Consider the following 26,165-nt stretch of genomic DNA (forward strand, 5'->3'; position numbering starts at 1 on the left):
TAACATTTACCACTACCGTACGTCGCACAATTGCCATTTTTTTTTCACATGCCACTGGCGACCATACACATCGTGGACACCGTAGTTAAATTCAATAACATATTTATCGTTTCTTCTACCCTTACAGTGTCCTTAACGTCGTTATACTTCAAATCTGAATAAACTGCTGTTTACCTCTTGCCAACAGGTATTTAAATAGATCTGAGATCTCACAATGGTATACTTATGCTTCTGCTTAGTTTAGCATTTTGTTTTTCTTCGTTCACAGCTGTGGGTCACGAAGATAGCGCAATAAACAATTTCTTTAACTTCGTCCCTTTATTTTTGAGGATCCGACAGATTTGGTATTTTAAACTGTAAGAGATTATTTCTTAAATAAGGCACATCGAATCTCTATGAATGTTATTTTAAGAATCCTTGGTACAGATCGGTGTGATCTATTCAGTAATGTGTTCAAAAGATTTTTTTGCTTTGACTAGCCAGGATAATTATAATATGAAACCGAAAGAAGAAATGGCCATCGTCCTTTTCAAATCGAATTCAATTAAATTCAATTCAATTCATCTTGGAGTCATCTGCATTTCAACTCTCGTGTGGACAGTGTTACTTCTCAAGCTTCCAGTGATCAGAGTTCCGTTCGAGCTTTCAACCGAATCCTTTGCTTGCACTTTTACTGTCAGCCTGTGTAGTTGAACAGTAACCTTCGAACAAACCAGTTTCGTGTTTGCGTTTTAAATCACAGTTATATTTTAACGTTATCGAACTATTTTTTGTGCAATTCGAAGTAACTGCCTACGCAGACAATGTTTACTGAGGGAACAAAATTACTGCAGTGAAAAACGAATTATATGTGTTGAGACTGTTGATGCTTACCCTCATCGTCAGATTCGAACGGGGTAGAAGCTGTTATCAGTGGGTTAGTTAACACGTTGGAGTTGGGGAGCGATCTTTCATGGTAAGAAAATGGCAATTGTGCTAATTTTTTTGTAGCCACTGTAGGTGTGTGTAATTATTCTGTATGTTCCTACAGTTGTGTATAACTATAGTGGAGGATAGTGGTTTGTAGTATTTTATAGTGTGTTACAGTGTTATGCACTATTCTATAGGCTTCTTCCTTTAAGGAATCTACAACAGTCTATAGTAATCTGTAGTGTTATATACTAACCTATAGTTTTCTATATAAATCCATAGTGTTCTATAGCATTCTGTGGTAATCTATGATAACGTTAATAATAAATAATCCATAGTAATTTATTGTATTATATAGCATTCTACAGTAATTTATAGTATTGTATAGTAATCTATAGTATTCTACAGTAATTTATAGTATTGTATAGTAATCTATAGTATTCTACAGTAATTTATAGTATTGTATAGTAATCTATAGTATTCTACAATAATTTATAATAATGTTCAGAATTGTATAGTAATCTATAGTATTCTACAGTAATTTATAGTAATCTGTAGTATCCTATAGTAATCTCCAGTGTTGCATAGCATTCTGCATTAATCTATAGCCACAATGGATACTACCGAGGTGTCTTGCGCAGAGTTTTTACTCCTTTGAATATGTTGTTAAGCACAAAATCCAGGAGCCGCGTATTTTTTTTTTTGCTCAATCTCAATTTTAAGGGGTGAAACAGCTCCTCAAACTTCGACGCTTGAATCGGCATTTACCGAATTAAGTGTTCTGCCACTATAAACGCCAAATATCTAAAAACATCCGTGTAGTTCAGAAGAAATACATGTTATGAAATGAACTATGTGTTAATTGCAAAAATGGCAACCAGGAAAGTGGCGGGCTAGGAAAACCTAAACCTGAAAGTTACGTATCGCAGGTTGCAGTATATTTTTATATGAAAGCGTATATAATTTACAAGTTAGCATATTAATTTTATATAATAGAAACACTACAATTAGATAACACCACATATTATCAACCTGCTTCGTTTTGTTTACAAGAAAATGGTAGAGTTTTTCGTGCCCATGTTATTTATATTTTCAGCTTTCTCTACTACCCCATTGTTCCGGTTGCAATTTTTTAAATTCTACTTCGGACCTAAACTATCTGACAAGTCGAGTAGAAGCAGTAAAATTGACAAGTGAAGTAAGGGAATTAAAGAGTCCTTGTAAAAAACACTGTAGGAGCCAAAATTAAAAAAAAAAAATTATCGTAAAATGTTCTACGTGTCAATGGCAATTCTATAGTATAGTATTTGATTTTTGGCACTTACAATGTTTTCTACAGGGACTCTTCAATTATTCATATGTCCATGGATAGCCTTGATTAGAAAGCAAATTTGACTATTCAATAAGAAATCAACGTATTCAAGACGTGATGGGTACCATTTTAATGATCGACGAAGATTAGGTAAAAAATAATGCTTTCTTAGTTGGAAGTAGTTATAATTAAAATCCTCATGTTGTTCAGCACAAGAGTCTAGGAATTGCGTTCCAGGTGGACGTTTCACGTGGCCAATAGCCACGAACCCCGAATGCTTGCCTTTGTTTCCAGCTATGTCCACAAATCACTTTCTCCAGGTCGGCGATTCCTATCGAGCGCGCTACCACTTCGAAGTCCTGAATTTCGGAGCGTTTACCTCCATCGTTCCAAACCGTTTTCATCAGACGTGTCAGAATGTTATTAATCCAGTGGCCTAACGTCTTAATAACCAACGTCCTCCTTGAAATCGTATCGCGAGCAGCATTAATGTTTCGTAATTGAACACGTAGCTCCACCACGATTCAGTGAACCCGGTATCAAGATGATCTTAAAATATGTAACGAACAAGGGAATTCTTTAGTTTCACTTGTTTGAGGAAGGACGATTACGTTTTGTAGGTATAGTGAGCAAAAGTGACGTCCCCAACGCGCATGCGCAAACGAAATAGAGAGTAACGAGTGGCGCTTTGGTCCCCTCCACTTCACTACACGAAATCTGTGAAGGGGACATTCTTTTTTTTTTTAATAGTGGTAAAACAACTCTGTGGTCTTTATTTATGCGTTATTCAGGGATATGAAATAAAAGAAGTTTCTTTAAAAAAAAATTTCCAAAATAAGAAGTTTGTTTTTTAAAAATGTATCTTTTAAAAAAAGCTTTGTTGTTTAAAAAAATCGATCCACCTATTTTTTGAGCGAATTGATGAGAAGGTCCCCTGAAATTAATAATTATATCGTGGGCATAGAAGTGTGTAGTATCCCAAGAAGATTGTTTTAAAGAATATTAATTAAAAAATAGGCTCTATTTGCTGGTACGGATATTAAGTGCTCAACTACGTGGAAGTTATTTTGAATTCCCTATTATTATAAATACAAGAGTGGTTGCAGCAAGTGCAAGATGCACTTATTGAGATTGATAACGAACCGAGGGCATAATAATTGAGTGCAACGTGTGGATTCATTGAATTTAAAAAATCCTCAAATCAAAGTTTTTTAACTCTAAATTTTTACGTATCAAAGTCGAAATTATAGGATCAGAGTATTACCTTTCGATTGAACTATTTTCAGTCTTCATGGTACTCAAACTAATCACAAAATCTCTACCTATTCGATTAATTCGATTTTAAGATTTCAGTAAGTCTAGGTACCTTTCCAGACATCGTTCGATTTCAAGATCCTCTTGGTAACCTTTGGAGGGAACACACCCACCTTTGGAGGTGTGCACCTGAATGTCATGAAAGACCATTTATCGGCCTGGTGTGTCGGTGGTGCGCACACAGGTGAGTCAAACGTGGGGTTACACAATGTGTCCATTTTGCTGTAAGCTCCCTGTCTCTCAGACACCCAGGATCCGAGTCGATGCTTGGAAATTAGATCAGTCTGTGTTCAGCCAGCGGGACTTGGTACACGCTCGTTGAACGGACTTGGTGCTAGTTCGAGCTGCCTGTGCGAGCGTGTTGGATTCTTCAGCGACTGCCTCGAAGGATTTCCCTCGATTTGTTCACGCATTTTTCTATCGACTTTTGTGCAAAAAATCATATTTGTGACATTTTCTTTTTTTTCGTCGGGGAAACTGTTTTTCACGCACCGAATCGAAGACTTCTTGGACAGCATGAGGTTAGTTCCTTTTATTTTTTATATATTGTTTCGAGAACTTGTCGTGGGTGCCATTTTGGGGAACTTTGGTCTCGGTGGCTTGGATTTCTTTAGGATTGAGGGGAGTTTGAGGAATGCCTGTGTATTAATATTTAATATTATTATTTAAAATTTTGTTGATTACTGCTTTTGAATTCTCACTTTTAATGAATAAGGGTAAATGGGGATTTAGGTACCTGAGGAGATATTTTATGAGGAATGTCTGTATATCAATATTTAATATTTTAAGTAATGTATTTTTGGTAGTAAGGAATAATGAGAGGTGTTTGTCAAAAGAGGTGGATATCGTGTAGTAGAGTATTACAGTTGAAGATAATAAATCTAGGAAATCGGTGAGTTATATCAATTTAAGACCGAAAGCAAAGGAAAGCATCTGAACCACAAATATGCAAATTATTGGAGTGGCGTAACGCACGGATTAACGACACTTGGGGCCCGTTGCACTTGCGCGTCGGAAAAAGTTGTCAGAGCGGGAAATTGAGACCGTGACTTTGTTGAAATTCTGCAATCGATAATTTCCGATTGCGTAAATTCGAACTGCGATTTATGCTCCGCTAGATCGAGAAATTTCAGCATTTTCCAATATCTGCGTCGATCGATTCCATTACGAGGAAGATGAATTGTTATAAACCACGGATTACAAAATGTATATTATTTCGATTCATTATTCACTAACATAAGAATATATGGTAAAATTAATAGTCCTTGCAATTAAAGAGACTCGTGAGCAATATAGATATTTACGAAAAAAATCAAACGCCATTACACCAGCCACGCCTTTATAAATATACGACGTGATTGGATATAGAAGAAATAATTTATTACCAGCTACAATTTTATAATATTCATAGGGTCGCATTAATATTGATTAGGGAGCTGATTGGGTATACCATTTTTGACACGTTGCAGTAAATAGAATTCTGCAATAACATATTCCTATTCTGTAATTAACTTTTACCATTTACCATTTCGTTTAACGAGTCCTTCAATTATGGGACAAGTCAGTGATATCGGTGGGTATTAACGTGGTAACTACGGAAGACGAGTTATCTCCTCATATGAAAATTCCTTTGCATTAGTGAGGACGAGTTAACTCGTCATTTGAAAATTCCTCGGCACTGGCATAGAAAATTCCTCTGTATTGGTCAAGACGAGTTTACTGGTCGTTTGAAAATTCTTCTGGATTGGTCAAGACGAGTTAACTCGTCGCGTGAAAATTTCTTTGGAATGATCAAGGCGAGTTAACTCGTCATCTGAACATTCCTCTACATTGTTTAAGACGAGTTAACTCGTCGTTTGAAAATGCTTCTGTATTGGCTAAGACGAGTTAACTCGTCATTTGAAAATTCTTCTGCATTGGCTAAGACGAGTTAACTCGTCATTTGAAAATGCTTCTGTATTGGCTAAGACGAGTTAACTCGTCATTTGGAAATTCTTCTGTATTGGCTAAGACGAGTTAACTCGTCATTTGAAAATTCTTCTGTATTGGCTAAGACGAGTTAACTCGTCATTTGAAAATTCTTCCACACTAGGCACGATGAGTTACTTTTCTACTCGTGCAAATAAAGAAATATGGTAGAAGTACTGAGTTATGTACTTCGTCATTAATCGTTATTATTACACTAGAAGCGTTCGTTCATGCATCCCCATTGCACACGCATCAAAGCGAAAAAACGAGAAAATCATAACTCTGCCCCAGGCACGAGCTCGTAATTGCATCAGCGTCTTGTTGGTAATTTATGCAGCTGCAAGGCGGAAACATCCGATGCGTACAAGATCAAGTTCACGCCTTCGAAGTGAAAGTTTTTCTAAACATATCTTCGCGTTCATTTACTTTGCGCAAAAGTAACTAGATTCTCTATTCATGTAATCTTACCACGCAAGATTGAAATTGCCCACCCAGTCGTAGCTATTGAACGACGCGGGACTCTTGTTAGTAAAAGTTGAACAAATACTATTGTCAAGCGAGCACTGTGGGCGACAGTTACAAGCTACAAGAGAAGTGATTGTTCGCGGAGGAACAAAAGAAAAGATGATCGATTCATCAATCCATTGAAATTCCAGAAATTGCAGATTTATCGATCCTTCGCGGATCACATTACAGTCATTACACGCACTATTTATTACCTATATTAGACTCATTCTTTTACACGCAGTTCAGACTCTTTATTTCTAGTGCAGTTCGGTGTCTTGACAAACCAAGAGTCTAGAAAAGTAATATAGCAGCACTTTTAAATGTCAGTAGGTATTTGGAAGCTCTGGATGATCCAAAGTGGACAAAGTGGGTGTTTTACATTAACTGTCTCCTGGGCCTTATAGTGTGTCATGAAACACACATCTGATTTGTTTTATCATGATGGGAATCTAACTCAAAATTTAACCAAAATCCAACACAGACCTAGCAACAGTAATTGTATTTATCCTTAACACTAGAGTAAGGATCTATGACCCCATCAAACTCCACAAATGTCCCAAACATTCCTATACGAGGGGCAGCTACCCAATATTAAAACCATTTCCAGACATTTCCCTTTTTTAGAAACATAAAAGACTTAACTCAAATTTAACTCAAACCTGAATACATTTACCCTCAAAGATATCCCTTCGCAAACTCCTTAAATGGTCCTCGAGCACTCTCCCAAGTACATACTCCTAGAACAGAATATGCGGATGTAAAAAGAAATTTAAAATTAATTTCCAACGTGATAAACACTTTTGCAAATTTTTTTACAAATGTCCACCGATCCAGAGGTGTAACTGTACATTCACCCCTGAAAGCAGTGACCATTACTTTTTGAACACTCTGTACATCCCCTCCCAACACTATTTATCGCATATGAAGTCCTCTACACTTTGCATACTGTAACAAACATAAGACTATGATTATTAACATTCTCAATTACAGGATCCCACATTTCCTCCTCCTAGCAGGATTGTCCTGCGTCTATACCGAAGCAGAACAGCTGGAGACGGTGGCGCAGTGGCCGCTGATGGACTTCGCCCTGCCGTACGATCGAGAACTCCTGAATCAGTATCGTCCTGAGAATATAGTACCCACTGGGATCGACATCGCCTGGGATAGGATCTTCATTAGCGTTCCAAGGTTGCGGGCTGGTGTGCCCTCGACCTTGAACTACATACCGAGGAATCTCCCGCTGGAAAGCAGTCCCCAGCTACAGGCCTATCCGTCCTGGGACTGGCACGGCGCTGGCAAAGGCGATCTGAATTGCTCGAAACTGATTTCCGTCTACAGATCCAAGATCGACAGGTGTAACAGGCTGTGGGTCGTAGACAGTGGAGTCATGACTTCGATCGATGACTTCATGCCAACCTGCCCGCCGAAAATCCTGGTGTTCGATCTGCAGACCAATCAACTAGTCCGCCAGTTCACGTTCCCTCGAGAGGTGGGTGGTGGTGGTGGTTAAGCCTCGTTCACGTTAGTCAAGTTGCATTTCAAGGCAAGTAAATATGAAAGAATCTCTACTTCTTACTTGAAACTTGAAAGAAACTGGAAAGGATATTTCAAGTCAAGTAAATGAGAGGTTTCACATTGGTAAAGTAGTTTCAACTTACTTGAATTCAAGAGACTTGGAAAGTCAAGCAATTTTACTAATGTGAACAAGGCTTTAGGTGACTTGTTTGTATTATAGAAGAAAAAAAGGTCGGCCGATCTTGGCTACCGCGCCGGGATTCGAACCCGGGTCTTTCAGTTTCCGAGCGACTGCTCTTACCACTGAGCTACCACGCCCTTGACGCCGATGGTTCCTCTTTTACTAATTCATATGTTTATACCGAAATAGCCATCGCGCTCTACCGTTTACAGTATGTAGTACGTAGTTAAAGTTGGACACCTAATAGTGAAATGCAATAACAGTTGCGTGTTAATACTTAGTAGAAAAAGTGTTTGTGTGAAAACCGATCTTTGTGAGATGTCCTCTTTAGTAATGAGTGGTATTGCTAAATTTGTTCCCTTATTAATATTAAAAATATCAAAATATACAGATTAGAATCAATATATCGTATAATTAAATTTTAAATCTTTAACTGAAATTCAATTATATTTAAACTTAAATATTATAAATATTAACTTAAATATTATAAATATTAACTTAAATATTATAAAATATTAACTTAAATATTATAAAATATTAACTTAAATATTATAAAATATTAACTTAAATATTATAAAATATTATAAAATATTACAAAATATTATAAAATATTATAAAATATAAAATATTATAAATATCAAAATATAAAATATGTGGACCTTGTTATTAATATATTCACAGATTTCTTATATTCTCCTACCCTTTTTAAATCACCCATGCAACTGTCAAGTGAACTCAAGTAAAACATCGTTCAGGTGTCACAGACGTGTTTTGTGTGAAAAGGTAGCAAGATTATTTTCACTTTTCAAGGTGCTGAGGCCCAACACTTTGCTGACCAACTTGTTGATCGACGACGTTTCAGCGACCACCTGCGACGACGTGTTCGTTTATATCTCTGATACCGCTGGGCCCGGTTAGTAATTTCCAATTTCCAATAATATATTCTTCTTACGTGTCATTTCGAAATATTCTTCAAGGTTTATTGGTTTTCGACGGCGCCAGGGACAGAAGCTGGCGGGTGGTGCACGCTTCGATGTATCCTCATCCGGATTTCTCTACTTACAGGGTAATTAACACACACTTATAAATCTGCCGAGTTAATGCAAAGGGCGTATCTGCAACTTTGGCTTAAATTAAGTTATTGCTGCCAGGTACCAGAAAAATAGTTTATTTATATGTATATTAAATAAGAAAGTCATATCTGCGTTGAAACTAAAGATATAGCAGTTTATATTTTGGTCGTATGTGAAATAGATGCCTGGTTGTTAAATGAAATAATAAATAAATAAATAAACAAATAACTGCAAATATTAGTAGTAAGAGGTGTAACTATAGTTAATTTTTCAGTGTTTTTTTTCTGATTTGTCACAAATATTTAGATACATTTTTCACCAGATTTAATAATTTACCTAATCCGATTTATATAAAATATCGATGACGTAACAGAAAATATTAAAAGTCATTTATCTCAGAACAACATTTTCCCTTTTGAATTAACACGGCAGAAATATAAACACCTAAGTTTGAACTACATATTATATCACTCATCATTAGTATTACTTCTTGCAGATAATGATTTTTCCTTATAACGAAATCAGATTCTAATATACAAATTTATTCTGAGCTGCATATAAGTGAAATTATAGAGTAAGATTTAGTTAACATTAAGTGAAGGCGTGACACGATCGCGATCATTTAAATTCTTTGATCGACACATGTACAGTGGAATTTTATGATTCAATTTGATCGTTGAGCGGTAAGTAACTTGGCGGCGTTGAGATTTATAGATAATGAACGCCGAAGAGGCGTGCCTAACGAGCAGAGTAAATTATGGGGTATGCAAAAAAGCGGGAAGATTGACTGCAAATCCTTGTAATAATACGTACGCGTAATTTCTTGGTAAATAACGCGAATTCTGCGGCTACGCGTTTCGCGATTACTATTCACGCAGCCGAGGTGAACTCCATGACTGGTGCTTGGCGGTAACTATTTTGCACGTCGTGTTTTATTGTCCGGAAACTTGCGAGAAACACAGTAAGGCGACCGCTGCGCGTGCTGGAAGTCGAAGTAGGTGCACGGAGAAGTTTTGTGTTTGCAATGAAAGAAATTGTGGAGAAACTTTGTGGGTATTTGAGGATTTTTCTAGTTATGAATATTTAAGAGAAATTCAAGGAAATTTCAAGGAAATTTTAAGGAAATTCCAAGAAAATTCCAAGGAAATTTTAAGGAAATTCCAAGAAAATTCTAAAATAATTGTAAGAAAATTTTAAGAAAATTCTAGAATAATTGTAAGAAAATTTTAAGAAAATTCTAAAATAATTTTAAGAAAATTTTAAGAAAATTCTAAGTGAACCTTAACAGAATTATAATTAAAACAACTTTTACAAAATCTCCACGAGTTCTTTACAAATATTCCAAGAAATCTCGGAAGAAAAGAAAGTTCCAAAGAACTCGTAACAAAATTCCAAAGCATGCAAGTGCGAAAGTTAACTTGAATGGAGGAAAAATATAAAAAAATTAATTACTAATTAATCTGATCTAACTACTTCTTTCTGTTAAATTCTACAACACATCAATGTCTGCCTCAGTACATGGAACATAATCTGCAGCACGAGTGTGACTTATCATTGCAAATCAGCTTTCAACACACTTTCCAGATTGGCAGCGATACGTTTGAATTGCTGGACGGTGTCGTGGGGTTGGCATTCTCTGCCAGACTCGGTTTGGTTTATTATCAGCCACTAGCAACGGACCGTGTCTTCAGCGTGCCTACTACAGCGCTTCAGGCTGGCCCTCCAGCATTTGGGGAGCAGCTACCTGTGACCTTGGTGGGTAGAAAGTCTAGTCAAGGTCTGGCGTTAGTCGTTGACCCTCGTGACGACACGATCCTCTTCTCGCCGCTGACGGAAACGGCGATCGCTGCTTGGCAGCCTCAAAGCAACCAGCAGAGGTAAACTCGATAATTCCTGTATGAATTAATCTATCTTTTTAGTTGTAATATGGTTGGAGATTTAGCAGTGTGGTGTAAAGGGGGCCTTCCTTAAATGATAGAAATCTTATTTCGATTAATTTCTATTCACACGCTATAATGCTTCGATACTAGATCACCTGCCAAACATCGAATCAGGTCACCCCCGTTTCCACAGAATATGCGCACTGGAAACCTCGCTATATAGTGCTCGGTACACCTATACACCTGTACACCAGAACTAACCCAGACCTAACCCAGACCTATACACCTGTACACTGTTTCGAATAAGACCACTTAAAATACAGCACACTTTGTCACGGACAGTTTCCAAATCACACCCCCCACATTAAAAAATTACTAATTCTTTTTGTGTTTATGTTCTAAATGATAGTCAAAGAAGTAACACATAATCCTGTTTCAGGATCTTGGCTTACAGCCCAGAGAAGCTACAATTCGTCGCTGAGATACGATGGACAGATCAAGACAATGGTAACTTTTGGATCCTGACGACCAGGTTCCAGAAATTCTTCAATCGACAAGTGAACTCGCGGGAGATCAACATTCGAATCATGAGGCTGATGCCCGAGCAACATCCACTGAAGAACGGAGCTCTTAATTCCTACAGCCAACGGCATTTCCCACTCTATTATTATAATAATACGCTAGGCTTTTAGTTACGTTGTGGTGGTCACCTTGTTTGTGAATCATGACTGTATAAATCATCATAGTGGCGGTTGGTATTGATAGTGATGCATTGGTTCTTAGCTCTACGTTCTTAAGGTTGCTGTGGGACTATCTGGGAAGATTGTATAGTAGTGCGCATGATGAAAATGTGTGACAAAATTTGGTTGGATGATAGTAAATTTGTAGAATTTAACCGTGGAGGTGAAATGCCAAATTTGAAGAATCTGAGAGTAAAATTAGAATAGTAGTAATAGAATAGTAAATTTCAGAACTCTGAGAGTAGAAGTAGAATAGTAAATTTGAAGAATTTGGGAGTAGAAGTAGAATAGTAATAGTAAAATAGTAAATTTCAAGAATCAGAGAATAGAAGTAGAATATTAAATTTCTGAAATTTTGGAGTAGAAGTAAAATCGTAGCGATAGAATAGTAAATTTGGAGAATTTGCGATCAGAAATAGAGTAGTAGCAGCAGAATTGTAAATTTCAGGAATCTGAGAGTAAATTTAGAACAGTAGCAATAGAATAGTAAATTTGAAAATTCTGAGGGTGGAAGTAGAATAGCAGTAGTAGTAGAATGGTAAATTTGAAGTATGAGATCAGAAACAGAGTAGTAGAATATTAAATTTCAGGAATCTGAGAGTACAAGTAGAACAGTAGTAATAGAACATTAAATTTGAAAAATTTGGGAGTGGAAGTAGAATAGTAAATTTGAAAAATCTGAAGTAGAACAGTAGTAGTAGAGTAGGAAATTTAAAGAATCTGAGAGTAGAAGTAGAGTAGTAAATTTCAGAAATTTGAGAATAGAAGTAGAATAGTAAAATTAGAACAGTCAATTTGTAAATTTTGAGATTATAAACAGAATTTAGAGTAAAAGCAGAGTAGTAATAGCAGAACAGTAAATTTCAGGAGTTCGAAAGAAAAAGTAGAATAGTACGTACCTTCGACGAACACAATACTACAAGTTGTGCAATAGTACTATCATACTATCATCTGAAAAGGAACCACGCAACGTATCCAATCGCACCACTAACAATAAACATATCATCGTCAGTATTAACAACCATTACTATTATCTATACAATCATGGTTTGGCTTTTAGGTAACAATATATTAAAAGCGGTAGCACTGTTTAGCGATGTTCACGTACTGCTCAACAAGATCTGAACAATTGTACAGTAGGTACAATTGTACCTAACATACTCATATTTATAGTATTGCTCTATTTATTGCGAAATTTGCTTTCCTTTCGCCTATTTATACTCGTTTCTTTATTTTTACCGAAGATGGCGTACAACAGAGATCGTGGCAAACGAGCAATTCAATAACATAAATTCCCTTGTGACTTATAAGATTCCATTCACGGCTCAACGTTGAAATGATATTTTTCTAAAAATATCTCTGAAGCATCATTGTTTTACACTGACTGACTTTTTAGATTCTGCGCAAATTCGAAATACTCATCGACTTTCGTCAGGGAGCTTTGTTTCAATAAAGATATTTAAAAATTGTCAACAAAATGCGCAGATTTATTTGGCCAGCAAGTATTCACTTTTCAATTGTGACGAAGAAATGTCTAAGTCGTTGGAAAACTATTGGAAACCAGTAAACAGGATCTTGGTGCCTCGAGAAATGAGTCCGTAATCAGGAAATTTATCGTCTTAACGATGACTGCATGCAACTTCGTCAAGTTTCCAATAAATCCCTCGTACACAAGTATAATTGCATAATCGATACTTATGCAATCATTCCGTAAATCATTCGTCTGGCCTTAGTAGCGCCAACTGTGATTGCTGATACTGATTGCGAACAATAACTTCGTGTACGTGTCAAAACAATGATAATATTCATAACACCATTCACAAATTACCTTTGATAAAAGATATACCGCATTGTCACCCTGGTGTCAACACTAATTCAGGATGAAAAATTGTAAAACGTAACACTATGCAACTTATTATTCAGTGATATTCAAAATAACTTAATACGAATAATACTATACATATAGTCGAACCACTAGTTAACTGAAGCAAGAAGCAAGGCAATCTCGTCCTGAAAAAGTTTATTCACTGAACAACATAGTAGTTAGGGCGGAGCGATACCATATAGGCGAAAATTTAAATTTGAATTTTCAGTTGGCCTGGGTGCGGAATAGTTGTCTTTTGATTAACCAAACACACCTGGAAAAAAATTTGGAAAAATATTCATATCTGCAGGTTTCTTTTTCTCCTAAAAATGATTATATGATCATTTTTATATTTTTTTATCTCCAATACATTAAGAGATATCCAGCTGTTCAGTCTTCCCACGGACACCCTGTACAGTCATCTTACCAAAATGTGAAATCACGATTTATAGTTACCTTAAAAATTCTACTCTTACATCACTCAAGAATCTTTCTTACAACCACAAGGTACCACGTGGAAAAACACAACTAATAAAAATACTATTAAAAATTCGTAACAATTCACTACTCACAGTACAAAAGAATAATTATGTGGAATCAGGAACCCCATAACAGAAGAATCGGCTTTGGCGGAGTTGGTTAGGCGGCTGATCAGTACGCAGAGGATCCGCGAGATTGTGGGTTCGAATCCCATCGCACGAGAAACTTTTTTCCGTGGCTCTCGAATCACAAAGGAATTACAAAACCAGGAATTACAGTATTGTACTTATAGTATATCAAAGTTGGAACATGAAATATTATAACTGACAAAATCCCTTTACGTGCAAAAATTCTCATTTCCTTAAGCAGGGATGATAATTAAATCTGCCAAAAATTATCCAAATGGACCCTCCACTCACCAAACACATTAGTTTAAAAAATCCAATTTGGAACTTGTAAAATATACGAACATTACTCAAAATTCCAGCTTCACAAGCAAAGATCCACGAACCACAAATCGTGAAAATGACAAAACCTATTTCTATAATTATTATATCCATATGGAAAGACGCACTGAATATTCAATCGAATATTCATCATCAAAGATTTCCCATTAAAAAAGGAACGAGTGAAGACAGAAAATTTATGGTAGCATCTAGTACTTAAGAGAAACCCATTACGCGATTTCGTAACTGACATTCTTACGCGCGCCGTATCCCTTTTCAGGAAGAAAGGATTATGCAGGCTTGAATAATAACGTGAATCGGCGTTAAACGCACGGTTTGTTGAATTTTTTTCGAACCCATGGAACCTGTTCCGCGACCGTGACCAAGGGGACCACGATATTTAACAGGAATTTGCTCGACCAGACTGGATTACGGAGAAGAATGCTTGATTGAGGCTGGGGATCGTTGATCTTCGATCAGCAATGACTCCTCAGTCAGTGCTCGCGCGCCACCACGAACGCAACGTTCCTGTCGTGTCTGCTGTTCGACGTGGATCGCGTCGGATTTTATTCTTCACCGACTGTTGTCAGATATTTCGAAGTTGGTGACGATTTAGTGTTAACTTGGTTTGAATATTTGATAAATAGAGTTTTTCGTCTTACTCCAATTTGAGGAGTGAATTTTTTATTTCCTTTGGCTGTAGCAAAGTTTTCCCATGGGGATTAATATTTTTTTTTCTCCTGTGCTTGGTTTTTTAAACGAGAGGTTTCAAAGATGGGAAGGGGAATCTTCTTGATTTTCTGCTTTTGAAACAAATTCGCGAAGTGGGAATAGTTCTAATTTTCAGTTTTGTAAATTGAAGCCTCCTTAAGTTTTTCTTCGCCAAATTTTGTAAATAGGAATTACCAAATTCGAAAAGTAGAAGCCTCCACAGTTCCCTCTTCTTTTACCAAATTTGGAAAACGGCAATTTTTTTACTCTCACTTCTAATTTCATGTTTTTTTTTTAAAATAGAAGCCTCTTTAAGTTTTTCTTCGCCAAGTTTTGTAAATAGGAATTATCAAATTCGAAAAGTAGAAGCCTCCACAGTTCCCCCTTCTTTTACCAAATTTGCAAAACGGCAATTTTTTGACTCTCACTTCTAATTTCATGTTTTTTTTTAAATAAAAGCCTCTTTAAATTTTTCTTCGCCAAATTTTGTAAATAGGAATTACCAAATTCGAAAAGTAGAAGCCTCCACAGTTCCCTCTTCTTTTACCAATTTTGCAAAACGGCAATTTTTTGACTCTCGCTTCTAATTTCATGTTTTTTTAAATAGAAGCTTCCTTAAGTTTTTCTTCACCAAATTTTGTAAATAGGAATTATCGAATTCCCGCACCAAATTTCCAAAATAGAAGCTTTTTCCACTTCCACTTTTAGCACCAAGTTTTTCAAACAAATTCCCCTTCCGACCCCATAGGTCGTACAAATTTGACCCACACCTTTTGAATACTTACAGTACAGTGCAACATTTTTGTTAAATTCATCCCCATAATAGGAATTTGAGGATAAAACAGTTTTCTCTTGCCGCGTGAATGTTATCTCGATCAATCCTCTATTTCCTTTCCCCGTCATCTTTAAAGATCGCCCGTGCCCCCAAAAAGTGGTGAAAACTGAATCATCGAGAATTTCCATCAGGACCACAAACTCATATCCGTGCCATTTCCGCAACGGTAAAAGTTACGAGGAAAGAAAGAGCAGGTGACACCGAGAAGCTCTGAGTTTCACGAGAGAACGAGCAACGAGGACTCGTGCCCATTTTTAACGATCAATCGAGGAAGAAAACCTAATCGCCCCCTTTGCATCAGGAATTTCGCGCCTTACAACCGGAAGTTGCCATTTTGCTGGATATCGACAAGTTTCAGGTGACTTTTAAAAATCGCCACAGTTAATATTCTTTTTGCGTTACTCGTTCGAAAAAAACAGCACTTCTCTATTGAAAAGTGTGAAATTTTAAATTTCTTCCTGTAAAGAAGCGATCTAGATTGATTCTTCGAATTGATTGAATTAGAAAGGACGAAGAAGTAAGCGGAAGCGAGTATAATAGAGAAATGACTGATTTCTTTGTAAAACATTCATTTCACTTCATTTCTTCACAATGAATTGGTTTCTGAGGAATGGAAAATTGAAATTGATTACATCTGGATAAATAATACAAATTTAGAACTTAAATGTTTGTAATTTGCAGTTTCATTCCACATCTTGTGTGAAATGTAATAACTGTCGATTAAATCTAAGAACAAATATCAATTTAGACAAAGAAGAATTGAAATTTAAATTTATTAAAATAACAGGGGACTGTTTTGAAGAATGTGTTAAAAGACAAGTATTGACACGGTCATGACGCATTGCAATTTATTGCACGTCGATGATAACGGCCCTCGCTATCAATTCAAGTGTTCCTTTTCAAGGAAAGACGCGTTAATATATTACTAACATATTCAAATATTTGAATGTCACGTGCTGACGTTTATTAGTCAGTAAATGTTTGAAACAGTTATTCAGCTGTCCTTAATGATAATTTATGTCCGTCTTCAAACACTTTTCTGCCATGTTGAATTTCAGAACGAAACATTTCCAGTGAAAACATTGCCACATCCTTCATTAATATTTTGTCGAACTTAAGTAAACATAACCATTCCCACTGACTTCCCACGCCAATTTAAATAATTATTCAGTTTTCCAGTTCATTTTGTCGAGCCTAAAAGAATATCACGAGTTCAGCGTCAATTAGGCACAAAGATGGTCCATATTAACGCTTTGGGTATTGCGGACGTTCGGTTCATCCCTATAGCCTGTGCGGTGAACGCCCATAGGCGTTCAGCGATTATGGTTAAGAGATACGACTACAGGAATTCCGCACGCGGTGTAGGTTCGCCGCGGGAATTGAAAATGTTCGCGTCGAAAAATGTTCGAGTAAACATTCCGAGGCACTGGGCAAAACCCTCGTGCTTTCCAAGGAATGCGAACGTGCATCCGTGCATCCGTGCGTAGCATGCAAATCCCTCTGTGTGTTTCCACGCCGAGGGCAGTCGAATTTTTAAAATTCAAGTCGATTAGCAGACAAGACTTATCTCTTCCAGCAATTACGAAACAACGTTTATAACGAATAACGTGTTCGATTGAAAACAACATGCGAGGCTTGTAATTTTTAATAATTGCCAGGAGTAGTGTCATAAGAAGTAACTGGAAAATTGAATTTCCCAGCAAATGAGCAGAAAATTGACGGATTATTCGCGCCAGCAGCTGTCTCTAAATCGATGACGACTTTGTTTGCATTAAAGCTAGAGATGAGGCAGCTGTGCTGGACGATCCTGCTGCTTCTGGGGATTTCCAATTCGCTGACCCACGTGAAGCTAAAGACCATCTACTCGTGGAAGGCATTGGAATTTGCTTTTCCAAATCACCAGGCCAGACAGCTCGCCATTGAAAACGGGGATTTCATACCTGGTGCACCGTTGCCCATCGACGTTGATGTATACACCGGAGGTACTAATTTTGGCTTCATCGAATTTAGCTTCGAAAATTTCTACTTCCCAAACACACGATGCAACTTGTTTCAAGGTTTAATTTCATCACTAATATGGTTCACGTGTAATTTAAACACAATGATGGTGGCAATGATTTTAATATTAACCCTTTGGGTATGATGGTAGCAGATGTACAAAGTGTGTTCGGTCAACTCCCGTAGGCTGTGCGTTGAACGCCGTCAGGCGTTCAACGACTATGGTTAAGTGGTGCGACTAGAGGCATCCCGCACGCGGTGTAGGTTCGCCGCGAGAATTGAAAATTTTCGCTTTGAAAAATATTCAAGTGATGGGAATTAAAATGCTAACGAATGTGAATTGAAAACGAAGAATGCAATTCCATTCTGTTAAGTGTTGCTGGGTTTAACAATAGTATCAAAAGTATTCCAGAATTATAGACTTTACCAACATAATAATAAATCCTTCGATATTACAAGATTATTATATAAAACAACGTACAGAATTAGTTTATAGTTTCTGTAGCCACCTGAATTCTTATATTTTTATTTCAATTATCTGTCATTATATTCAAAAACATTGCACAGTGTTTTTACTGAAATAGGAAAGAAAAATCATGAAGAAGCATTAAAGTTGCAGCAAGTTGGCTGTATTTAATCAGCAACGTTGAGATGTTTAATAATTGTAAAATTTCTTATCCGTGTTTGATGAGTTGAATAAAGCTGAATGTTTTCTTCTTAATTTTCCAAGACAAACATTCGAGGGTGTTTGTCAGCATTCCTAGGATTCAGGACGGGGTGCCGGTGACCTTGGGCTATGTCACTGACCGGGTGTCAGTGGATGGAAATCCCATAATCGCGCCTTATCCGAATTGGAGCTACAATGTTCCAGGGAACTGTGATTCCATCACCAGCGTCTTCAGAATGCAGGTATCGTTTACTCCGAACAATCATTTTAATGTTTTCGCTGGAGCTTAAACAGAGGAGGATTCAAGGGAAAAGGTGCAGGTGGCAAATGTTCTGGGACACCCTGTATACATAACAGAAGTAAAAATAAATTTACGCGCGTGTGGTATGAAAATTATGGGAAACAAAAAAATATATAGTGTTTGGGTGAAATAATTTTGTTTGGAAGAAAGGGTCCTGGGGTCCATTTGGGCATGGGGCCCAGTCGACGACTGGTCCTGACCTTAAGAATTTTGCATGTCCTTGGTCCAGTTTTAAGTAGGACAAGAGGGAAGACCAGTGGCACACTCAGGATTTAATCTTAAGGGCAGCCGACTCGACCGGATAAAAATATTTTTAATTCAAATTGAACCCTTCGTGGTCACACGGAGTGTATCGCACCCTAGTATACCTATGTTTTTGCCAATCTTTCTGTAAATTTTTAGGCCTTAACAATAAAATTTAAAGATTTGGTGAATTAATAAAAAAAATCGCTTTTATACACAATTATATTTTTAAATACAAATTTCAACATATGAAAATTTATATTTCTAGAACAGGACTATTAGAGCATGATTGTGCGAGCATTAAGAGTGTAAAATTACCACGCAAAAGTTCTAAGATTTAAAAATACAAAAATGGTACAAATGGTAAGAAATGGCGCTGGGGTAGAATAGGGTGATTATAAGAAGGTGTGGCCATGGAGGGTTAAAAAATTTCTTTAGGTGATTATAAAAATTTATTTACAGTAAAAAAGTTTATTTATTTAATAAAACATTCTTTAATCTCCTTTTTCCTTTTTCTTTGGGGGGTACCAGGGCCCTTTGCCACCCCCTTTTCCCCTCTGGGTGCGCTACTGGTTCGGGACTTAACGCCGTAAATTAAACGTTTAAACATTCCTGATGTACTGACACCAGTGGCGCGATTAAAAGTTGGAACTGGCAAAAAGTGATGATCTTAGAACTCGTTAACGATGTTAAATAGCTTCCTGGAACTTGTCACACTTTGGACTTTGAATTTTCAAATTCAACAGCACCGGAGTTCATGGAATTCCTCGAAATCGTTATTGTGAATACTTACATATCTAAGGAACGTAGTGCTTCCGTCTATTACGTTTTGACAAGTGTTACCAGGGGTGGATTTGGCGCCCCTAGGGTATCCAGGGGCTCCCACCCTATCGAGAAATATCATAAAATATTTTAATTCGAAAAAGTCAAGACAATTTTAAAATTAGTTTAATATGACAACTCACATATGAGTTATTGCTAATTTGCTACATGAGAAAAGAGTGAATTGTTTTTGAAATTTGTCTCAAGCCTCCGTGTTTAAACCTTTCCCAATTTCTTTCATTCAAAATTTGTCGCTTCCCAGAATTTTCCGTTCCCAAAAATTTGCCCCTTCCCAAAGTCCATCACTCTTCAAAATTTGCCGCTTCCCAAAATTTGATGCTCTCCAAAATTTGCCACTTCCCAAAACTTGGTGATCCCAAAAAATTGACGCTTCCCAAAGCTATCAAACCAGGGCCCCGATTGGTTGAAAGTTGAGTGCGGAAGGAGTGTAAAAAATGTTTCTAATAAAATATACAGTAAAATACTTAAATATTCACAAATTAAAATTCATTCTATATAAAATTAAATAACATTCAATCACAACGAACAATAATGATTTACAAATCAATAATATTGAGAGACAAACATCAGAAACATATTTTAAAATAATTTTTTACTGCGATTTCTAATTATTTCAAAAGGGAACCAGTAAACAAAACATCATTCAATAGGAAGGCTTAGGACGCAGCAGCCCCTAGCCCCCCTTTCTTTATTCGGCCTTGACTCGGATCTGAGTATCACAATGATAAATGATTAATTAGTCGAGAAAGACTCAGTGGGTCAAAGAGAGCATTCAACAGACGTCGACAAAGCTTGTTGTTATCTCGTGTGTACTCACTCACGCGTATTTCCATATTTGTTCTTTTTGCTGCATCGTAAATGGAAGAATTTGCTCGCGAACCCCTATATAGCATCGCCTAGCAGGCAACACAACTGAGCGATAAGACACTTCACTGCGTCATATATAAAGTGTACACTATATCGATAGTTCTGAGTACTTGTAAGAAAAGAATTTCCATGATAATTGCAGTTAAATGTTTCCTATTTAAATAGTCGGACGTGGACACTAAGGTTCATTTCAAAATGAAACCTAACCCAGACGTACCCACCGAAGTCGAACAAATCCTAGAAGTACCGTAGAATCAGTTTAAAACTAGATTATACTGGAAACAGGAGGCACAAGTAATTGAGGAATAAAACAGTGGAAGTTACACACAAAAAAGTTATGCATAGTTCTATCGAGGAATAGTGAAGTCTCCAAGGCGCATGTCCATCCAGAATACCAGAAAAGTGGAAGGAGCTATCTTTTGATTTCTTTGTTTTTTTCTCACTTTATTGTGAAAGTAGTGTGAGTCAAAAATCTAAAAAAATCGAATTCATCACTTATTGTGTGTTACATCACCTTTCATCACAAAATAAGTGTTGAATTCGATTTTTTTTAGATTTTTGACTCACACTACTTTCACAATCATCGGCACGAGTATGTAATTCAAAAATAAAAAAGTGATAATAGAAGTGGCAAAGAAGAAAGTTATGTATAGATATACCAATTAAGCAACAGGAATCGGGTAAAGTCACTCTTCATATACCTAAATGATTCTGTAAAAACAGTGGGAACTAGATTCGGGGTCTACCACGCGAACTAGTATCGAAGCATTACTATTTTCCAGAAATTCTTTAACCCTTTAACTCCCAGTGTTGGCACCGGTGCAACACTCACTTTAGAAGTGCGTAAAATTCTACCCCCTGTTTATATTTCACTTTTCTTAGCAATCATTCGTAGTTTTCCTGCTGGTAAAGTAGACTTCAATATTTCGGTTGAGAAAATCAAAGATTATCTTCAAAAACTTATTATGGATTATTACTTCAGGCTGCCCTCTTGTCTTTCTTTATATTTCTCAAATAAATCACGGCAATATAGAGGTAAGTGCTTCTAAAAAAATATATTTAAAAGAACAAGGTATAAAAATAAAAATAAGTAATTCAAAAAACAAGACCAGAGGTAAGTACTTAAAAAAAACAAGGTACAAAACATATATATATATCTTACTTTTTTTTAAGCACTTCTATTTTATATATATTTTCATATATATACGTGGAAATTATCTATTTTTTTTTAAAACCACTCACAATTTTGAAACAACGGTTCAAGGCTCTGGACGTTAAAGGGTTTACCAAAGATCTCTCCTTCCTTTCTCACCCTCTCCTCTCAACTCCCTTTTAACCTATTCCACTATTCCTCATCACACCTGCACAATTGTATCGTAAACACTTTTCCCTCAGATAGACGAATGCGGTCGCCTATGGGTACTGGACACGGGAAAGGTAGGCGACAAAGTGGTTTGTCCGCCGCAGTTGCACGTGTTCTCCATGGAAACGAACCAGCTGATCAATCGGTACAGATTTCCTCGAGATCAGATCAAGGAGGATTCTCTGTTCATCACGGTGGCTGTCGATGTACGGGACCACGATCGCGGGGGCAAAGACACGTTCGCCTATATCGCGGACGTGACTGGGTTCGGCTTGCTCGTCTACGATTACCGTCACTCGCGGTCCTGGAGGATCGAGAATAATCTGTTCTACCCTTACCCGCCCTATGGTACGTTCCATATCAAGGACGACACGTTCGATCTGATGGACGGGATCTTCGGATTAGCTTTGGGCCCTATCCACAACGGCGACAGGACCCTTTACTTCCACTCTTTGGCTAGCAGGGTCGAGGGATCGGTGCTCACCTCTGTGATCAGGTGAGGGGCAGTACTGTTTTTTTTTCACGAGAAATTTTATAATTGCTTATTCCTTATTTCTTGAGAGATACTGTAATTTCTCGAGAAACTTTAGTCTCGGAAAAATATTATAAATCTCATTTATTTTTGGAAATGAATTTTCAGTTAGTTCAAATTGTATATTACTAGATAATCGCGAACGTATGAATACATCTAGAATTTATAATACATCCTATTAATAACATTAGAACCTATATGAATTCCAATAGAAAATCACAGTACAGAAGATTCGATATTATTAACTGCTGAAGGTACACTTAAATTCTTTTTTAAAAATTTAGAAAAATCGTATACTGAATTAAGTATCTAATTAGTTTCTTGTGGATATTAAAGAAGAAATATAGAAAAGAGAGGTAAGACTATTGTATCCCTTATAAAATTTTTGCATGATCCAGAATTTCTTCAAAAAGAGTCAAAAGACGCATTTTTTCATCTAACAGCTAATACAGATATGTATAAAACGTCAAAATATAATAGTAACAGATTTTGTCACAAAAAATAGATTTGCTGATGCTACATTAGACGCATTGTGTTTTTTAAAAAACAATTTTAAAAGAAAAAAGTAATGTTTCGCTTTGCACAAATTTTGTATTAAATAAATAAATTTACCAATTATATTTAATATCTATTTTTCCATTTACACAAGTTTTAGACAGGAATAATCATTTAGTTAAAGTTTTCTTGTGTTTTTGATAAATATTATCAACATTTTTCCAAAAGTATAATTTTTGCAATATTTTTTTCGATTTCTCGTGAAATCAGAAATCAGATCATGTTTCTGATTTCTCGAGAAACAAATAATATGGAGAAATCAGGAACACTAAGGGGGCGTTGGTATTAACACTAGAACTAACGATGATTAATGTATACCTATTTCTACTACAAAAGTGAAAAAAAGTGGTTATTTATAAAATATGTTATGCAAGGAAAATAAATCTATATTGATATTTTTTAAATTTTTATATCGTTAAAAAATATATACATACTTATACTACTTATAATTACATAATGTACCTTAAGTACATAAAAAACCATGAAACTTTCCAACTTAGAGTTTTCACGTATCTCTACATCTAGGTCGAAACATTGGGAGGTGGTTTCACCCCTTAATAACAATACATGTCTCTTATTTTTGTCTCCTTAACAACCATATGAAGTTTCATGACAATTGCAGGATGAAAGTCATTTTGTTTCATACTTAAAAATGGTAAATTTATTATCAAATTGAAAACCGGTCATTTTGACTGGGGTGGTAGTTCTAGCGTTAATGCATCTTAGGGGTTTGTTAAATTACTAAGCTTACCAGATCGCGACTTGACAAGCATTAGCTATAGAGCTTTTTGTAATGCAATCGATCGATTGAAGGAAATAGAATAAAGGGAAAACGTGTTCCGTGCCACGTTGGAAATTCAGGTTTTTGTTAAGGGTATAGAAAGTGATGGGAAAACTAAATTGCGATATTCGATTATAGGAAAATAGTAGTTGTCTAATATTTTCAAAATTTCAATTCTTTTCTATTTTACGTATTTGATTTCGACGCTGAATTGCGAAACAGCTGTTTCTTTGAATACAAATTTCGTTATTCGTTAAGTGTCGTGATTTATGGGGGCAAACTTTTTTGGAAAATTTTCGGTGAGAAGATTTCTCAATTGAGTACCACTTTGATTTGAACACGAGGTGGGATCATTTTTGAAAATAGACTTAGATTTCATAATTTCGATGGGGGTTGTAAAAGGTGACAATTTGGTTTCTTTTGATGGGAGCTTTACAAAGATGTGATTCCATCAAGTTTATATAATATCATCCATCAGGAATTACAGTCTGTTCGGTAACAACTCCGACGCAGCAGCAAGGTCGTTCGTACCATTCGCGAAGGAAAGATCCTCGCAGTCGGCAGCAGAAGCGATGGATCGTAATGGAGTCCTCTTCTTCGGCTTGTTGCCCGAACTAGCGATTGGTTGCTGGAACAGCAAGCATTACCCTCAATTTGGTAAACACAACAACGAGATACTGGTTACTAACCAGGAAACCTTGCAGTTCCCTTCTGGGTTAAAGGTACAGTACATGGCAGAGAGATAAACAGACCATACACAGATTGAAGTAGCCTAGATAAATGATTGGAGCTTAGATAAATAGATTCTAGCTATTTAATCCATAGATTCTAAGCCCTAGCTAGATGAATAAATATTACACAGGTAGATGAAGCCTTCGTAACGAGTTGCGAGTTTATTAAAAGTGAAAATATATTACAAGTTTTTTTAATCCGAGTATTATCTTTGACCCTTTGCCATTTTGCTGGTAAAAGTATAAGTAGGTACAGTGACAAAATACATTTTTGTACACCTAACATCACCTAACAGTGAGGGAATAAACATCTGCACCGACTCGGTAGATACGTAGATAAATATTGAACAGACGCACCAGAAATTTTTGTAATCAACCAGGAAACCGCTTCTTTATTATAGATCATAACGATACCAAATGGACAACAGGAGGTGTGGGTGCTGACTTCCTCCTTCCAAAAATATATGACCGGTTCCCTGAATGCGACCGAGACCAACTTTTGGATCCAAGCCGGCTTCGTGAACGAGCTGGTCCGTGGAACCAGCTGCGACGTCACTTCCTTAGACGCCAGTGGGGCCGTATCTCATCGCTCCAAATGAAAGTCGTGGCACCGCGAGCAGTTCTCCAACTACTATTACGAGGGGTCGTCGCCCTTTTGGCGGCACTCCTTCTTCAGCAACAGACCGTTCCTCCTTCACCATAGTTTCGGGTCGTTCCATTCTAGAACGTAATCCAGGAACTACGACTACTCAGGTTTCAAATTTGGCGGCCAGAATCTAGAGCCTAATTGGGTACTTAATATTTTAAATAAACGGAATACAAAAAAGGCTACTGTGTTGTATTGTACATGAAAGGATTTATGAAAGGAAAATTGAGGAATCGGACAAATGGGTAAATAATGGAACTATGGAAAAATGGGGTCCTATTTATCTGGGATATTTATAAATATAAATATAAAAATGACTACTATACTGTATCGTATACCAAGGTATTTATGTAAAGAAAATTGAAGAATTGGAGAAATGGAACTTTGGAGTAATAGACGTCGTACTTTTCTGGGACAGTTATAAATATATATATAAAAAAATCTACTGTGTTGTATCGTAAAACAAAGGATTTATGGAAGGAAAATTGAGGAACTGGAGACATGGAGGAAGAATAATGGGAGTCGTATTTTTCTGACAAGGGAAGATCCTGAACCTGAAAATTCAAAAAATTCTGAAACTTTGTGAATATGTCGGGGATTTCCTCCTGATTACAACGCAATTTTTGTTTGCCGCTCAAATTCACTCGAAGGGGGTGAAATTAGCTCGGGAACTGTGGAAGATAGAAAAAAAGTTTCAAGACAAAAGTTACTTCTTTTGATTAGATCTATCATTTGGTAAAAAAATATTTTACAGTTCACGAATTATAACACGAAATCGGAAAATAACTGGACTTTCAGGGGTCAATTACACCCCCTTAGAGTGAATTTGGGCAGCAAACAAAAATTCCGTTGTAATCAGGAGGAAATCCCCTACATATTCAGAAACTTTCAGAATTTTTTGAA

General features: G+C 36.6%; 2 protein-coding genes across 10 annotated transcripts; both read left to right on the forward strand.

Moving 5' to 3' along the window:
- The first annotated feature begins 644 nt into the window (after positions 1 to 644).
- LOC143377317 (dopaminechrome tautomerase) lies at positions 645 to 13,225 on the forward strand. 3 transcript variants are annotated; one of them, XR_013087288.1, is made up of 7 exons: positions 3,666 to 4,056; positions 7,001 to 7,499; positions 8,517 to 8,619; positions 8,684 to 8,772; positions 10,364 to 10,656; positions 11,099 to 12,082; positions 12,160 to 13,225. XR_013087288.1 is itself a non-coding variant. In XM_076828484.1 (6 exons), exons 2-6 carry the CDS (start codon positions 7,086 to 7,088, stop codon positions 11,349 to 11,351), a joined length of 1,152 nt encoding a protein of 383 aa, XP_076684599.1. In that variant the 5' UTR covers positions 645 to 955; positions 7,001 to 7,085; the 3' UTR covers positions 11,352 to 13,223. The 3 variants fall into 3 exon arrangements, 2 of the variants coding, with proteins under 2 accessions (XP_076684599.1, XP_076684585.1); XM_076828484.1 differs by lacking the exon at positions 3,666 to 4,056 and adding an exon at positions 645 to 955 and having other exon boundaries at positions 11,099 to 13,223; XM_076828470.1 differs by having other exon boundaries at positions 11,099 to 13,223.
- A 1,446-nt stretch (positions 13,226 to 14,671) lies between these two features.
- Positions 14,672 to 25,405, forward strand: Y-e3 (yellow-e3). 7 transcript variants are annotated; one of them, XM_076828430.1, is made up of 8 exons: positions 14,710 to 14,815; positions 15,688 to 15,759; positions 15,867 to 16,093; positions 17,513 to 17,717; positions 18,464 to 18,642; positions 22,050 to 22,513; positions 24,364 to 24,607; positions 25,018 to 25,405. In XM_076828430.1, exons 4-8 carry the CDS (start codon positions 17,519 to 17,521, stop codon positions 25,213 to 25,215), a joined length of 1,284 nt encoding a protein of 427 aa, XP_076684545.1. In that variant the 5' UTR covers positions 14,710 to 14,815; positions 15,688 to 15,759; positions 15,867 to 16,093; positions 17,513 to 17,518; the 3' UTR covers positions 25,216 to 25,405. The 7 variants fall into 7 exon arrangements, with proteins under 7 accessions (XP_076684526.1, XP_076684536.1, XP_076684563.1 ...); XM_076828440.1 differs by having other exon boundaries at positions 14,751 to 14,789; XM_076828411.1 differs by lacking the exon at positions 15,688 to 15,759 and having other exon boundaries at positions 14,672 to 14,815; positions 15,812 to 16,093.
- The last annotated feature ends 760 nt before the right edge of the window (positions 25,406 to 26,165 follow it).

The sequence above is a fragment of the Andrena cerasifolii genome, chromosome 1 (genome assembly GCF_050908995.1).
Source record: "Andrena cerasifolii isolate SP2316 chromosome 1, iyAndCera1_principal, whole genome shotgun sequence".
In the NCBI taxonomy this organism is placed as follows: domain Eukaryota; kingdom Metazoa; phylum Arthropoda; class Insecta; order Hymenoptera; family Andrenidae; genus Andrena; species Andrena cerasifolii.